Here is a 17,964-nt window from a genome sequence, read left to right on the forward strand (position 1 = left end):
TAGTAGGATTAACAACACATATATAAAGTCCAGAGCACACAAGTGGTAATTACTATTATTGTACTTCTCAGTAGACTGAATGTCTCAAGGAATGACTATGTGTTGCTGATAGGCAAATCACTGCATGTTCCCAGGAAGGACTACAAAGATCCTTCATCCTACTTCCCTCACCACACATGACATGAGTCCCGGGTGGTTGCAGGACTAACAAATATTACATAATAAACTCCTATCAAATGATTGGCCACCTAGGTATCATCTGCATGTCTGTCCCCTTGCTACAGCATAAATAGAATCACTATGGCATAAAATACAGTTCTGGAGAACACTGAGAGTCTGCTATTAAACCTGCTGTGTATAATCCTGGGCACAGCACAGAGTTTCTGGGGGCACTGACTAGACCCTACTTGAAGAGGGCTGTCATCTCTGAGCTCCACATATGATTCAATGCACTATAGCCAGATGTCAGATGGACCAGAGTCCAAATCACAGCTCTGCCCTCTATCTGCTTTGAGGCTTGGGAAAGGTTCTTAATCTCTCCAGGTTTGGGTTACATTATCTCATTTGGGGCTTTTTAGGTAATTTTATTTCATGTTCTTGTCAAGACAAAACATGATCACATAAATAAAGAACCTGGTACAGAGCAGGCTCCTTATAAATACCAATTCTCTTTCCTTGCTTCCTTAGGTCCCTCTTTTTTTTTTTTTTAAGATTTTATTTATTTATTCATGAGAGACACACACAGAGAGAGGCAGAGACACAGGCAGAGGGAGAAGCAGGCTCCCCATGGGGAGCCTGCTGCGGGACTCGGTCCTGGGACTCTAGGATTACACCCTGGGCCGAAGGCAGGCGCTAAACCATTGAGCCACCCAGGCATCCCTTCCTTGGGTCCCTCTTAATTTCCTATGTATTAATTATAAAGTGGCATAAAGCACCAAATATGATGGGCATATAATCAGTTTTTACTCTACAATTTAAAAAAATTACACAAACATCTCCTTCCTGGAAATTAAACAAATAAATCAGGAAGATATCCACATTCAGTTCAACCCAAAACGATCTATAAACCTAATCAGGTCATAAATGAGTATAGTCAGAATGGTGTGCAAAAAGAATTATTTTTACCCTTCAGAGATGGAAGGGTATCATGGAGGAAAATGCTAGGATCAGTAATAGAGATAAAACAACAGTACAGGGATCCTTAGCATCACAGGCTGGCTCATGTTATGAGGTGTTACATATTCAGTAAGTTTTTACCTGAAACAATGAGCTATATTGGCCCATTAATAATGAACTTAATGTAAAAGAGTACACAAGTGTGTGGATAAATCCACATACCTGCTTCTTATACACAGTCTACAGGCGGAGAGCCTCCCACCCAGTACCCATCGTCTATGTCACCTTAGCTTTCCTTTATTTAAGAGGTCAGGGGTTTATGTTTTTTTAAATAAACAGATAAAAAGATAATGTACCCTTTTCTGAGAGAAAAGCTATCATTTAAAACCTTTTTAGCTGAAGAAAACACACTGGCTTCAGGAGGGGATTTTAAAAAGGAATAGTATTTCTTTGCATCAGTAAAATTCTTTGATACCCTAATAGGAAAGACAATGGACAGCAATGTTACTACATGAGCTGCACATGCCACGCCAGGTAAGCTAACAGGAAGGCTCGTGCCTAACTCTGACCCTGAGAAAACAAAGTATCTGGTACTATCACAGCATTCTGCTACAGATTTCAAGTGCCATATTCATTCCTATCATTTATCCTCCTTCCTCCTTTGATATTTTTCACTCTATACAGGGATAAAAAAAATAACATACCATCTGGAGCTTTCATTCATATCTGAGGAGCTCATACTCATTTAAATCAACAATAAGAGATTCAGCTGAACTTTCTCAGAAATAACATTTCAAATTAAGGCTATTCCTGTTACCTGGAATGTGCTTCATCTTTCGAAATCTTACTATTTCTCTAAACAATCTCAATTTCTAAGAACGTCTTCTTAATGATCCTTCCTTCTCCCAAGCTCTTCTCAATGTGTTAATTGTAAAACTTACTTCAGGACTGAAGCAGGAGACATCTCAGAATACCAATCCCAATGGTCTGGGGCAGAGTTTTGCTACTGGGTTATAAACTCTCTGAAACCGAGGGCTAAAATCCTGACCCAGCTATCTTCCAGATAAATGACTTCAACCAAGTCACATCATCTTCCTCGGTCTCTAAAGGAGAGAACATGATACTCTCCTCAGAGCGCTGTGAGGATTAGATGGGAACACATGTGAGAGGGCCTGGCATAGTGCAGTGCCCAAAGGAAGGCTGGTTTCTTTCCTTCCTTTGTTCTGTTTTCCCCAAGTACCTAGTGCAATGTTGAGGCCACCAGAGACTCTCACTAAAAACTTCCTGAATATCCCATTAGAAGTTGGGTTTCCTAAAACTACGTTTCAATATTCATTGTGAAACTCTCATGTTTCCCAGTTGTGTTACTTTTTTTTTTTTTAAGATTTTATTTATTTATTCATGAGAGACGCAGAGAGAGAGAGAGAGAGAGGCAGAGGCACAGGCAGGGTGAAGCAGGCTCCATACAGGGAGCCTGATGTGGGACTCGATCCCGGGACGGTGGGATCACACCCTGAGCTGAAGGCAGAAGCTCAACTGTCGAGCCACCCAGGCGTCCCCAAGTTGTGTTACTTTAAATCATACACACACAAGGTGGAGGATTTCAAAACCAGAATTCAGCCTGTGACATTGTTAGGTGGGGCATCTAGGAAAGAGAGTCAAGGAAAGAGTCCGAGGCAGAATGTTTAAGAATAATTCAGTGAAAATAATTACATGTAGGCTGTTCTTTTATGGAAATATCTTTGAATAAATGGCAGTTAACTGTTAACCTCAGGACAGGTTCAGAGAGGGGAGGAGGGAAAGAGGAGAGGATGAAGAGGAGGAGGGAGGGAGGAGAAGAGGGAGGGATGGAAGGTAGTACAGGGGAGGAGAGAGTGAAGAGGAGGAAGAGGGAGGGAGGAAGGTTGGCTCTGCCAGGGTACCTTCACATCATTTAAAGTAAGCTACTGAAGCTCGCCTTCCCCTAAGAACAAGCCCCACTGCATCCTCCATCTTTCAAAAAAGTCATCATGTAATGGAAAAACCAAATTATTTTAAGAATTTCCCCCAATGGATGGTAACCAAGGGATCCTCTTAAGACAGTCAGAAAGATACTGGATAATTTTATTACTTTTATTAAAAACCAAAAAAAAGAAAACCCAAAAACCACTTTTTTTTTTTAAATTTTTATTTATTTATGATAGTCACAGAGAGAGAGAGAGAGGGGCAGAGACACAGGCAGAGGGAGAAGCAGGCTCCATGCACCGGGAGCCCAATGTGGGATTCGATCCCGGGTCTCCAGGATCGCGCCCTGGGCCAAAGGCAGGCGCCAAACTGCTGCGCCACCCAGGGATCCCCAAAAACCACTTGTGATTAAAATAAGGCATAAAAACAGTCACTCGGATCATTCCCCTGTGGAAGCTCTGACCTTCAAGCTTGAATGTTTGAAGAATCTGGTCTGTACCCAGGTCCTTGGAGGCCAGCGCCAAGGAGCTGCCCCGCACCAGCCCTGATCCTCCCTCCCTTGGCCAGAGGTGGCTACAAGTGTGGTTTGGGGGTCTAGCTCATGTGGTTTAGTCACAAGACCTCGCCCTTACAGATCAAAGTTCTTGGCATTAAATGAAATTGAGATTCCCGCCCCACCCATCCAAGCAATAGCATCTGTCCTCAACTCGAAGAGTGCTGCAAATACTTTCTACCTTAAACTTCTAGTGATCTTTAAAAAAAAAACAAGCAGTTTCCTTCCATTCCAATGTAATTTAGCTGGAGAGGGAGAAATGGCTGCCATTTAACTCAACCGAGCAAAATTTTACAGAGTATCTCCCATCCTACAGTAATAGTTTTATTTGTAAAGCATTTCACGATTTATAAAGTGTGTTCACGGGATCCCTGGGTGGCACAGTGGTTTGGCGCCTGCCTTTGGCCCAGGGCGCGATCCTGGAGACCCGGGATCGAATCCCACGTCAGGCTCCCGGTGCATGGAGCCTGCTTCTCCCTCTGCCTATGTCTCTGCCTCTCTCTCTCTCTCTCTCTGTGACTATCATAAATAAATAAAAAATTTAAAAAAAAAGTGTGTTCACATACAGCATTTCGGGTTTTTAAATATTTTTTTTACAGCATCTCATTTAATCCTCACCATAATCCTGAGAAGTAGGTATTTATTAACCTTCATATTTAAGGATGACAAAAATGAAGATCAGAGAAGTTATGTGATTTGCCCAAGATCACACACTAGCAAAGGAGCAGAACCAAGACTCAAACTCAGGTCTTTTGACTCCAAGTCAGATGACCTTCTGGCATACAGATCCTGTAATAAATGTTATAGGAAATGTTTTAAATGAGTATACACAGGCATTGTGCTCTAGAAATTTATCATTTCCTTGGGTTCTACATAAGCTGCCCCTGCCCCTGCCACTAATTTATATTCCGACAAATGAGGTTTTGAAGGTAAAGGCCCAACTATAGATTAGATTCAAGTCAATCAGGGAAGGGGATAAGAGAGCGCTCAGGGAAGCCTCTAGGGAGGCGATGACACTAGACATTAGAAGACCGACAATATTCCAATGAAGGAAGTGTTCCAACAGTGAGATTAACTAATAGGACACTCACATAAGTCATGTGTACATTTATGCTTATAAAAGACATGGAATTGATGAAATATTTCAGAGATGCAGAGGGTTGCTCTCACACCTAGGAGCTGGATTTGAAACTCTGGATTCCACAGCCATATCCATGAAAACAGGATTCTACTTTTTCTTTTTGCACATTTGTTGTTTATTACAGAAAAAAAAGAAGGAAGAAGAGAAATTCTGTGGAAATTTTTTTCTTGTGGTATTAGATGAGAGGAAGAAAATATATGACTAATTAGGACATTATTACTCGTTGTCATTTTCCAAACATGATTTTTTTTTATTTTTTAAAGATTTTATTTATTTATTCATGAGAGACAGAGAGGCAGAGATACAGGCAGAGGGAGAAGCAGGCTCCATGAAGGGTGCCTAATGTGGGACTCAATCCCGGATCTCTAGGATCACGCCCTGGGCTGAAGGCAGTGCTAAACTGCTGAGCCACCCAGGCTGCCCTATGATCTCCTTTTAAAGCGTTTTTTAAAAAGGTTTTCTCTGGGACGCCCGGGTGGCTCAGTGGTTGAGCATCTACCTTGGGCTCAGGGTGTGATCCCAGGTCCTGGGATGGAGTCCCACATCGGTCTCCCTGCATGGAGCCTGCTTCTCCCTCTGACTGTGTCTCTGCCTCTCTGTGTCTCTCATGAATGAATAAATAAAATATTAAAAAATAGGGTTTCTCCATTCCCCATTCTAAACTTTGATTATGGATTAAAATTTGCAAATAAATGAATACAGTACCACCTATAAAAATGACAGGAGGAAAGCTGATTACAGTTGCACTCATTCACTGTATGATCAATTTTTAAGTAAGGCATCTATTCCATACAGTGAGATGCTACTATTATCAGATATAACTTTTTGTTTGCCTAAAAATCTGATCACATTTAGTAGGGGGAAAAAAGCACCAAATCTTCAAATAGTCAAGTACATAAAATTGTTTAAAAATCACTAAAAACAAAAATGAGGTTAAGAACTTCATATGTAACTCAACCTAAAAGAAGTAGCAATGTATGTTAAAAAGAAAACATATGGAATATTAAGAAGGAAAAAGGAATCCTGAAACTATATAGAGTATAAACACAGTTTTGACTTGGGCGAGTGTTTAACTGTTGATATATAATACATTTAAAAATAGGGGCATCTGGGTGGCTCAGTTGGTTAAGCATCTGACTGTTGATTTTGGCTCAGGTCAAAATCTCAGGGTCATGGGATTGAGGGAAGTCTGCTTGAGATTTTTCTCTCTCTCACTCTCCCTCCGTTCCTGTGTGCTCTGAATAAATAAAACCTTTTTTAAAAACACATTAAAAAATCACAATGATCATCTTCCTCCCATGACAAAGGGAGAAATTTGGGATTTTTCTGAGGAAGGAGATGATACTTGAAAAAGAATTTTTTTGGAAGCTGAATCTATCCTATGCATTGCTTCAAATACTCCAGAGAGAAGAATATATAGAAGGCAAGAGATCCATTAGTAGACTATCCAAATAGTCCCAGGGAGGAACTGATGAAGAATTGAACTAGGATGATAGCAGTGAGATGGCAAAGGAAGGAAACCAAGACAATGCCTTGGTGACCAATGGACTCACGGAGGGAAGAGCATGGTTTGCCTTCCATTATCATCAGGTAGATTCCTTTTTTTTTTTTTTTAATCAAATACTGATTTGGACACCTAATGCTTAAAAGTCTCCAATGGTTTCCAACTGGTTTCCACTAAAAACATCATACTGGCATTCAAGACCTTTTACAATCTGATTACAATGTATCTAATCTTGTTTTCTCTCCAACAGAAATTCTCTACCTATGATATTGCATATTCTATTCACAAAATAAGCTACTCATTAATTCCAGACTTCATATGCTTGCCTATGTATGTTGTTAACTTCACCGTGAATATCCTCCTTCTTCCAAAATCTTCTGTTATGACCTATCCTTCAGAGCTCCTGTTAAAATTGTTACCTAGTCACCCTTGTTTACCTTTACCTAGTCTCTCAACTTCTACAGCCACTTATTTTCTATAAAATTTATTCTGGCAACCAGCATCCTCTCTCCTCCCATTGTTACGTGTGTCCATGTCTTCCAGAATCACTGACAAATTCCTACATTCAAAAACTGCACCTTATATTCCGGTTAGTGCTAGTATGGTTCTGATGATCAATAAACCCTTTAAAAGTGAGCTATTCTGATCCCCTGCAATGATTCTATACCTATATGGTATAGAGTTATTCTAGATTTATAGATTGATATTCCAGGTTGTATTATATGTTACGTAAGACTAAGGATCAAGCCATAAGCACTTTCTCTATTGCCATAAATAATCACAGTGAAAGCAGTAGTAGAAATCAACTGATTTTTCTACATATTTAAAATCTCTGTGTCTAATATTTATTCAGAGGTAAAGATGTTTTTTGGCAGGTTTAAGCCCCATAATTTCCTTATCTTCTTACAAAGAGAAGAAGAAAAACAGGTTAGTGAGTAAATATTTCATTTCGATTTTAAAACTGGCCTAAGCAATTCAGACTGATCTATTTTTTGAAAAAAGGAAGAAAGGTTTCAGAGAGGAAAGAGATAGTGTCAGAATGCACCAAAAGCTGCAACATGGAAGAAGGTAGTATTCTAGGAGGTGGTGCTAGGGACACAGGGACACCTCTCTGTTCCCCCCACTGAGAGTAAAGGGAGGAGATTAAAAGTAGAATGAGCCCCAAGACATGGACAGATGTTCCAACTCTCCACTGAGGAACTGCTTTACTTTACCAGTTGGACTGGTAACTTTACCAGTTGGGCTGGTAACTGTCAACATGTCTGAGACCATGAATACTGGGTAGCCCAGCTATTGCACTCAAAGTATGTGTGAGCACAGCTTTGCAGCAGTGCTGTGTGTATGTGCCCATATCCTCCTTCGGTCATGATGTAATGTTTCCTGTGCAAAGGTAATCTCATTCTACAATGAGCAACTGACCAAATCATAATTCTGATTAAGATGCACTTTGCTTGAAAACAATTTTTTACTGACGTTTCATTTCCACAACACTATCTTTATTTTTTTTTCTTAATTTATGATAGTCACACACACACACACACACAGAGAGAGAGAGAGAGAGAGAGAGAGAGAGAGAGAGAGAGAGAGAGGCAAAGACATAGGCAGAGGGAGAAGCAGGCTCCATGCACCGGGAGCCCGACGTGGGATTTGATCCCTGGTCTCCAGGATCGTGCCCTGGGCCAAAGGCAGGCACTAAACTAAACCGCTGCACCACCCAGGGATCCCTCCACAACACTATCTTTAAGAAGGAACCTTCACATAAAGTTCATATGTGATCCTCCCAAAGAAGGATGAAAGTCAAATGTTTTTATCCATATCTCAGGGGGCATGGAGTCTACATTCTGCATGCCAAAGGACACCTAGCAATTTGAAATATTGGAACTCTAACCCCAAATCAGATCTCAAGGCTCTTAACCTAGAGAAAATGGTACAAGGGGGTGGGGGAGGGAAATAAAATGTAAATGAGGGGGGAGAAATCTGAGTTCTAACCTTGATACTTGGCTACCACTACCTTAGTTCAACAACCTAAAACAGATTACTCAATTTCTAAAAGCCTCTTTCTTCTCATCTAAAACAGGAAAAATCCGGATTAGTTGTTTTCAGACAGTCATTCAAAAATGGTTATTAGGCCCTAATATATAAGCCCTAGGAGATATAAGGAGGTATATTATTTAACGCTAGGCTCTTTATCCTAAAATAACTCAGATAAGTAGATGAGACATAACATATGAACACATAACACCAAAACAATGCAATAACAACAAAAGAGAACAGTTTTGTGAAGAGCAGGGAAGACTAATTCAGCAAGGAATGAGGCTGTGAATTTAAGTCTAAATTACATCTTTTTAAAAAAGATTTTATTTATTAATATGAAATAGAACATGAGCGAGGAGTGGGGGGCAGAAGGAAGAGAAGCAGACTCCCCACTGAGCAGGGAGCCCCAACATGGGGCTCCATGCCAGGACCCCAGGATCATGGCCTGAGTCAAAGGCAGACACTTAACCAACTGCCCCTAAATCGTTTTTCTTTTTAATTTAAATTCAATTTGCCTACATATAGCATAACACCCAGTGCTCATTCCATTAAGTACCCTCCTTAGTGCCCATCACCCAATTACTCCATTCCCCCTTCTGCAACCCTTTGTTTCCCAGAATTAGGAGTCTCTCATGGTTAGTCTCCCTCTAATTTTTCACACTCAGTTCCCCTCCTTTCCCTTATAATCCCTTTCACTATTTCTTATATTCCACAGATGAGTGAAACCATATGATGATTGTCCTTCTCTGACTATATTATTTCACTCAACATTAATACCCTCCAGTTCCATCCATGTCGAAGCAAATGGTGGGTATTTGTCATTTCTAATGGCTGAGTAATATTCCATAGTGTGTGTGTAAATATATGTGTGTGTGTGTATATATGTATGTATACACACACATACATATATATACATACATATATACCACACCTTCTTTATCCATTCTTCTGCCAAAGGACACCATGATTCCTTTCACAGTTTGGCTATTGTGGACATTGCTGCTATGAATATTGGGGTACAGGTATCCCAGCATTTCACTACATCAGTATCTTTGGGGTAAATACCCAGTGGTGCATTTGTTAGGTTGAATTAAAGCTTACAGGATAAAAAAAAAAAATTATCCACACAAATAGAGGAGAGAAGGCCAGTCCAGTCAGAGGGAAGAGCATAAACAAATTCTCAGAGCAGAAGAGCCGTGGAGTTAGTTAGCACAGGGAATCACACACATGCTTCAGTGCTGTTGAAGTGTGACTGGCCGCCAGCAGGAGACACAGAAAGCAAGGGTCCAAAGCAGAGGTCAGACTGAGGACATGCCCACAGGATATATTAAGGAAGCTGGATTTTGTCCAGCAGGCAATGAGGATCTAGGGCAGGGCTCTCACAGTAGAATGGCATAGTCAGCACTTACCTGTGGAAGGGTCACTGTCATGAGAAATCATGAAAAGGAAGAATGTAAGTGGTCAAATCTAGAGGCAGAATGCCTAGTTAAGAACCTAGAGTAGAGGGACGCCTGGGTGGCTCAGTGGTCGAGCATCTGCCTTTGGCTCAGTGTGTGATCCTGGGGTTCCAATATTGAGTCCCACACAGGGCTCCCTGTAGGGAGCCTGCTTCTCCCTCTGCCTCTGTCTCTGCCTCTCTCTCTCTTGCATGAATAAATAAATAAAATCTTAAAAAAAAAAAAAGAACCTAGAGTAGAGATGGTGAGCACATGTTCTAGGGTGATTATAGGAAAGGATGGACAGAAGTTCAAACAATAAGCTGCAAAATCGGTAGAAACAAATGAATTGGGAATGGGGTGAAGATGTGAAAGGTGGGAGGGAAGGCATGGAATGGACCCAGGTTTCTGGAGGGGGTATAATTGACAAGATTATCTTGAATCCAGCTTAGGACAGGCTAAGTCCCAGAAATACGTGGGGAGAGATGTTCAACAATTGCTTGAATACAACAACCTGTCGCTCAGGAGAGAGGCCTGCCCCAAAGATATGTATTGTGGGAATAAGATATATCCAGTACGTAAAAGAAACCTTTTAAGTGAAGGTGATCACCCAGGGAGCAGGAACAAAATGAGAAGTATACTTGACCGGAACCAGTGAGATACCATGATGCAAGCAACAGGCAAAGGAAAACCAGGAAGACAGCCTCCCAGGACACAACAGGAGAGGTTATGCCAAGAGAGAAGGGTGAACAAAGGTACGAATTGCAGTCTAAGGTGTCAATCCAAGAAAAGTAGGATGGCAGGATTTCTGCTTGGCTGAGCAGGTAAGTGGTCGCTGGAGAACCTACTGAGATTGGTTTCAATCATGTGACAGAGAGAGAAAGCTAGGTGGTGGTGGATTAAGAAAGAAACAATGAGCATATGCCATCTCTGGGGGAATTTTAAATCAGAAAGGAAGGAATGTGGAATTTAGTGAAGATTGGGAAGAGGGATTCTAAGTCCCTGCTAGTTCTCATACTTCACTTTTTCAGATGGATTAGAAGCCTATTTTGGTAAAATTCCAAGAAAACCCACGTCTTAAATTTAAATTAAAATTAAGTAACATTTTTAATTACAGGAAAAATAGAGGACTCATATAGCTATAAGCAAAATGTACACGAATATGTCTCCCAACACACTTTAGAAATACCTGGTAAAATTGTCTCTTTTCTCACATGCTCAAGGGGGCCAGGGCCAGAGGGAAACCATTGGCCAAGTAAACACTCCCTTCATCCAACTGTTCCCTCTCTTAATGTCTCATAAAAACAGTCTTTGTCCCCCTTGGCCCAAAATACCGCTCTCCCCTACGTGACTGAATTCCTAGTCCCTCTTTCAAGGGCTACTCAAACCACCCCTAGCAGAACCACAGCAGGGAGGAGACAAGTGTTCCTATCACGCCCAGAGCTCCAGAGAATCACCCATCCCAGGTCACACTCGTTCCCGTGGCAAAGCTGACCCTGGTACCTCTTTGCCAGCCAACGTCCATCTCGTTGCTTGTTGTTCTGCATGGCAGTTTAAGATGGCAGGAAGTCCAATTTTAAGAACCATCAGTTTTACCCAGTTTATCTGGTGTAAGACACATGTTAACGCCCTGCTAAAAATGAAGGAGCTGCTCCACAACCTCACTTGTTTGCTGGAGTCAATCACCTACGACTACTTGGTTTTACCAGTGAAGATTCCAGATGTCGACTAATATTTATTTTGTGGGTAGGCTGACAGTCAGTCACTAAACAGGATCTCTCCCCAAGAGTGCAGCATTTATCGTCGCCTCTGCCAGTGGAAGTGTTGGAGCAGATGTTGGCAGACTGTGACATACAGTATGTCTTTAAAACTTGTTGGGGTGTGAAATTTCATAAGGTCAAAAAATGCTGCATTTTGATCAGCAGATACAGGAGTTCTGTACTTTTATAAATTATTGCAGGCAAACCAATACAATTTGCTAGTAAAATAGAGAAACTAAGAAACTGGACTTGTTTCATGTAGGAGATAATATGTGCAGTTAGTGTTTTAAAAGCCAATTTCTATCACTTTAAAGCAAATGCTTACCCAAAAGATCTATAGAATGAAAACATACTCTTAAGTCAATACAAAATACAAGATATTATTTTCAATTGACAACAGGATTTTAAAAATCATTCTCTACTAAAAGAAAGCCATAAATACCTAACAAGCATTCTAGTTAGGGGAAAAATGGTTTCCTTAACTAATACATACAGATTAACAGAGTTGTCACTTCTTAAAAAATGAAATCCCTACATAAGAATCCATTTATAGAAATGGAGAGGTGTCTGGGTTTATTTTTTTTTTTAAGTTAGTATTCTTGCCACTCAACTGATTTCACAAACCCTTTGGTTTATGGCTTTACCTTATTTTAAAAAATTAAAAAATAGTATCCATAAAACGGGCTGGGGCTCTATCCAATTTTAAAATGACTTTTATAACATTCAAGGACTTTTGTTATCTTGGGTTTTTTGTTGCTATTTGATGCTATTTTTCATTTTATTTATTTTGCTTCAATCTTTACCTCCTATCTTTTTCAAATGAAACTAACACAAAACAACATACAACCAAAATCAAAATTAAGAATGGTGTCTGGCTAAAGATTTTATCTCAAGGGTACAGACTTTAGCTCTTATGCAAGTTTATCTTAACCTAACATGAGTTTTCAAATATATTTCTGAATTGATGTAGAAAAACTCTTCCATTGATTTATCAGTAATACCATCAGCCTTAAGAGCCTGGTTATAACACAGCAATGATACCTTGCCAGTGTCACCAGCAGCAGAATCTTTCCATTTATTTTGTGCTATGTTCATGAAAATATATAATTAAATCAATTTTCATTACAAACATTTTTCTGAAGTATTTGTAAGGAAGAAAAATTGAACTTCAAACATAAAATCTCCCCAGCAAATAATTTCTAAAGTAGATCACTTGTTTTTCATCATATGATCAACAAAAAGAGCTAAGGTCATGACAGGAAACTGATTAAAAATGTACCAGGTACTGCAACACCTTACAACCAATGTCACTTAGCAACCGAGTTCAAAGGTCTCTATTTATATTTTATAAAGAAAAACTTGAGGTACATATTTGGTGAATTGTATTTATCACATTTAGGTTCTATATTCAACAATATTGAATTATATTAGACCATATACTATCAATAACCCCTATACTAAGAAACTGAAATTCTATCAAAGCTGAAAATTTCCCAGCACTTAAATACAAACCTAAACTTCTGCATAGGCTTCTCCTGTAATGCAGTATATCTGATACATGAGGTCATACAGATAAATAAATACAAGGTGAATCAATAATCATAATGAACTTACTTGCCACTGAAAAGTTGTTGAGGGGATAAGGTAAATCCACATCTTGAGGTTTCTCTTTATATCCTATGAATGAGCCATCTGTCTTCAAAAGGAAATATCTTGGCCTCCAGTTTTTTATATATTCTCCTACATGAGGAAAGCATGCATGTTAATGCTGGGGAAAAAAATGAACAGCAGCTTTTATGTGAAAAATAAATTATGGTACAATATATGTCCTACAACACTGGCCTCCAAAAATTTAGTTAGGCAATTTTCTTTTAACTTAGCTTACAAAAGAAAATACATAAGCCTGCAATTAAGATTCAATAAAAACTCAAACATGTTTTGTTTTTAATGATTTCACACTTTGATAATTCATTTGCACTATTATTTCTTCAGAGAATCATTCATCTGAGTACACATTTTATTCAGTTTTTCATTTTATCAGATGGTTGTTAGAGCATATTTCAACCATTTTAAAAAGCGTTGGTAAATCACCCACACACAGTATCAAGGAATTTTGATGAAAAACACTTATCATAAGGAGGAACATGAAATAGATGTTTGTTTTCCATGTACTAACTGACTAATTGTGTCATTTTTTAAGAAGAAAGGGGGAAAAGTCTGTTTTCATTGTTAAATCTTGATCAGAACTTGTTTAAACAACATTTTATTGTTCTGAATAGAGAAATTACTTTCTGTGCAATGCTGTAAATAAGTCAAGGAAATGAAGGACTGAAAGACCATGAGTTACCGGAGCTTAAAAACCACACACATGCTCACACAAACCGTAATAACTGTAAGAACACATGGTACAATGCCAAGCACATAATAATCAATAAATGCATATGTATCAAATTTTGATATAAACTATCACCTAACTACCAAAATAGACCTTTATAGCAACCAGATCCCAAAATGCTTGCCTAAGGAGGGACTCATCTTAATTTTAAGAAACAGAGGTACTCTGTGACACCAAAAGACACAGAAGGCCAGCTGGTCTCAAAATTGTCAGTTCTCTCCTGGATATTTCTACTTGGTTCTTCAATCTCAAAATGCTGAATCACAGTCCCACAAAAAACTGAACAGAGCTCCACTTTCCCTACAGGTCAGCTTCTTCCCTGGACCACAGCTACGCAAGCTTTAGCTAACAACACAGGGCTATTCCCTGTGCTGAGGCTAGGTCAGCGCTGCCTTGGCAAGTCTCTCATCCAGGCCAACCTAAAGGGGGCTCTCACACCTCACCCTTCTGCTGCTGTGCTGTGCCCAGTCCTGCTCACCCCCCTTTCATCCTCACGCATTTATCCCCCTCCAGATTAATCCTGATGTGTGTACCACTTTGATTTATATCACTTTTCTGCTCAAAAATTTCTGACTCCTTCTTGTTTAGCACTAGTCTCTTAGCATCAAACGTAAGCTCCTTCATAATCTCACCCTAACATATATTTCAGATGTAGATCAGCAGTTCTCAAGCTCCTTACACCTCACACCTCTTTACAGCTTTAACTCTGACAACTCCAACAGTCTATGTAGGTAGACTACATCTAGGTTTACTGTATCAGGAACCAAAATGAAAATTTAAATTCTTTTATTACTTCCTTTAAAAATAATAAACTCATTATGTGTAATGTAACTCATACATTTTTATGAAAATAGTTACATTTTCTAAAACAAAAAAAATCAGTGAAAGAGCATAACTTCTTTCCACTTAAAAAAACTCTTTGATGTTTGGCTTCACAGAAGATAGCCAGGTTCTCATACCTGCTTCTGTATTCAATCTACTGTGGTATGTTGTTTCAGTTTAAAATACAGAAAGCAATCTGGTTCAACAGGTATGTAGCCAGGAAGGGCAGGAGTATTCAGATAGTTATGGTTTTCTTTGAAGTTTTCTGAAAGGCTAACTGCAGCGTAGAATTTGAAACCATGTCAAGGAAACTGTTGTACCCCGTTAAGTGAAAATCCACTGGTCTATATTACACACTGAGTGAATCTTTTATACTATGCAGGGTTCTGCAACACCACACTTTGGCTATTTAGGAGACACTGGTCCACTGAGATATACTAATCTTTCAAGTATTGACACATTTTATTAGTGAAGTATCATCAGAAAAGTAGGCACTGGGAAGCCATCAAGCTCACAATGGCAGATATATTCTATTTTTTCTTCAGAACTTGATTTTCACCATTGGTCCTAAGTACTGTGACTTCTTTCTCCTTGCAGTGATGTATTCCAAGCACCCACTCCAGTGCTCACCACGTGATAGGTGCTGAATAATAATCTACCAAATGAATGAATAAATGAAAGAGATGTATACAAATACCATCCCAGCACATAAAAGGCACTTAAAGGGAAAGAAAAAGAAACCCTAACTTCCCTCCCAAAGGGAAAGAAAAAGAAACCTTAACTTCCCTCCCTCATTTTGCTTTACTGAAAAAACATGGCCTTGGTATTAATAAACACATGCCAAATTTGCAAAATAAGAATGCTATCTATACTCAGGGGATCCCTGGGTGGCTTAGCAGTTTAGTGCCTGCCTTTGGCCCAGGGTGTGATCTTGGAGCCCCGGGATTGAATCCCACATCGGGCTCCCTGTGTGGAGCCTGCTTCTGCTTCTCCCTCTGCCAGTGTCTCTGCCTCTCTCTGTGTATGTCTCTCATGAATAAATAAATAATATCTTAAAGAAAAAAAAAAAGAATGCTACACTCACAGTTCCCATTACAAAGATGAAGCAAGTTCCTTTCTTGATTGCACTTATTATTTACTTATTGTATTTTTTTACTTATGGATTCCTATATAAAATCTAAAATCATTAAACATTAAACCTCTAATTAGTAATATCATATTTAGATTTCAAATGCTCCTATAAAACAACAGATTCATACTAGTATAAGATGCTCTAAGTCTATCAGGCTAAAAACTAAGCAATAGCTTAATAGTTACACAAAAGACAAAATAAATTCGTCTAAAAATTTTGAAAGAAAAATGGGACAGCACTACTCTTTATCTAAGCAAAGTACTGAAAACACTTATTCAAGAAATACGAAACTAAAAGAAACAAACATCAAATTTTCATTTCTAAGAATAATTTCCTGTCAGCCACTAATGCTGTCATGCTCAGTCAAAAGACACAAAACACCATCACATAAATCTTCTATCTTTTTGGTTAAACAAATCTTGGGAAATTTAGAATATTTTATGTGGTCTCCAGCAAGACTTCCGGTTGCCAAAAAGTTCTTTTAAAAATCAATCTGTTATGTCTTCCTGACACATAATACATTACACCAAGACAGTGCAGTAGTCTTTCACACAGGAGTAAAATTGAAAAGTCAAAATTTACACTCTTAATAAAATAAAAAATATTATTATTTGTCACAAATTTTGGTTAACAATTTTGAGTTGATTTCAGTTCAATCAAGTCAACAATTGTACTGTCACGTGGGGCTTACTGGATCTCAAACTTTAAGACTCCTGATTTTTTATTGTTGTTTATAATATGAATGGACTTCCTGAGAAGATGTTTAGAGTACATTTACTTATTTCTTCTGGGTCCTGGAGACATAGTGATGGACAAAAAAATAAAAAAGACAAGGACTCTAATTCTTGGATTTTGTATTCTAGTACTATACCAGGTTTCAGATACCGCTTAAAAATCAGAGGCTTCTGAATACTTCCTGAAAGCAGATCCTTTTTTATAGGTTCCCATTAACATTCTCAAGTCAAGTTCATACAATTGCATGATGTGCTGGCCTAATTAAATATTTATTTTCTAGTTCCAAAAGAGGAACTGAAAAGGGATTCTTTTTCTGCCACAGAAATGGGCCTTAGTAAGGACACAAATTCACAAGGTAGAAATTTAAAAAAAAAAAAAAAAAAAAAAAAAAAAACAAGCTTTACTGCCACCTACTAGGCCTAAAACAAAAGAAGAACATTCCTAGCTCAAGAGTATAAAAAGTCATAGTTTTCCATGTTACCACAGCAGGACACCATGCCCACTGATGGAAAAGTAGAACTGTTCCTGCAGCCTTGAGGTTCTTGTCCAGCTGGTCTTGACAAAGGATCTGAACACTCTCCTCACTGACTCGGTAGTTGAAGCAGTGAGAGTCTAGATAAGGAACATATTCTCAGGCTGTTCTAAAAATACAGCCAGATAGTCGTTGCTTTTATGGGGCTAAATGCCCAGAACAAAGGTGCTCTCTCTGCCACCAGTCCTTTTAAGATAGACTGCTAAAAGTCAACCACATCTTGTATTTTAAACATAGCATTTACACCTAAATTTATACATGCTGTATTAAAACCAAGCTGTATCATACTTTTACATTTATAGCCCATAGGCTTCAACTAATTTAAGACACACAGCTTGGTTGTAACAGGGCGGAAGTCTTGTTTTAAAAAGCAGCAGCATTTATGGGGTATCAATTCAACATTTACATGCATTGTCATGATAAACCTGCAGAAAGCGCCACAGCCACACCTGGACAGGATTTCCAGCACAATCTCTTCCCAACTTTCTATCTACCTTAATGAAGGGTGCTTGCAACTCTTTCTCACACTCCCTGGCTGGAGGTTTTATGTATTTTGAAGAAGGCCCTTTCCAATATCAAAACACATACACTTCCCAATAAGAATCCTGATAGTTTGGTTTCTGTAGTAAGCTGAATGGTGACCACTCAGAAGATATGTATCCACCCTAATCCCTGGGACCTGGGAACACCACCTAAAATGGCAAAAGATGGGATTAAGTGAAGGATTTTGAGAAGAAGGGCTTATCCTGGATTATCTGAGTGAGCCCTAAATCCAATCACAAATATCCCTGCAGGAGGGTAGAAGTGTAAGGCAGAGGGGGTTTTTGACACACTAAGAGGAGAAGGCCATGTGATCCAGC

General features: G+C 39.1%; 1 protein-coding gene across 1 annotated transcript in view; it reads right to left on the reverse strand.

The window, feature by feature from the left end:
• The window catches only part of AKT3 (AKT serine/threonine kinase 3), a 309,710-nt gene that overhangs the window by 163,336 nt on the left and 128,410 nt on the right, over window positions 1-17,964 (reverse strand). The window contains exon 3 of the mRNA XM_055323992.1: window positions 13,103-13,228. Within this exon, the coding sequence (XP_055179967.1) occupies window positions 13,103-13,228 (126 nt within the window). The remainder of the gene's footprint in view (window positions 1-13,102; window positions 13,229-17,964) is intronic.

Source organism: Nyctereutes procyonoides, unplaced genomic scaffold, assembly GCF_905146905.1.
Source record: "Nyctereutes procyonoides isolate TBG_1078 unplaced genomic scaffold, NYPRO_anot_genome, whole genome shotgun sequence".
Lineage (NCBI taxonomy): Eukaryota > Metazoa > Chordata > Mammalia > Carnivora > Canidae > Nyctereutes > Nyctereutes procyonoides.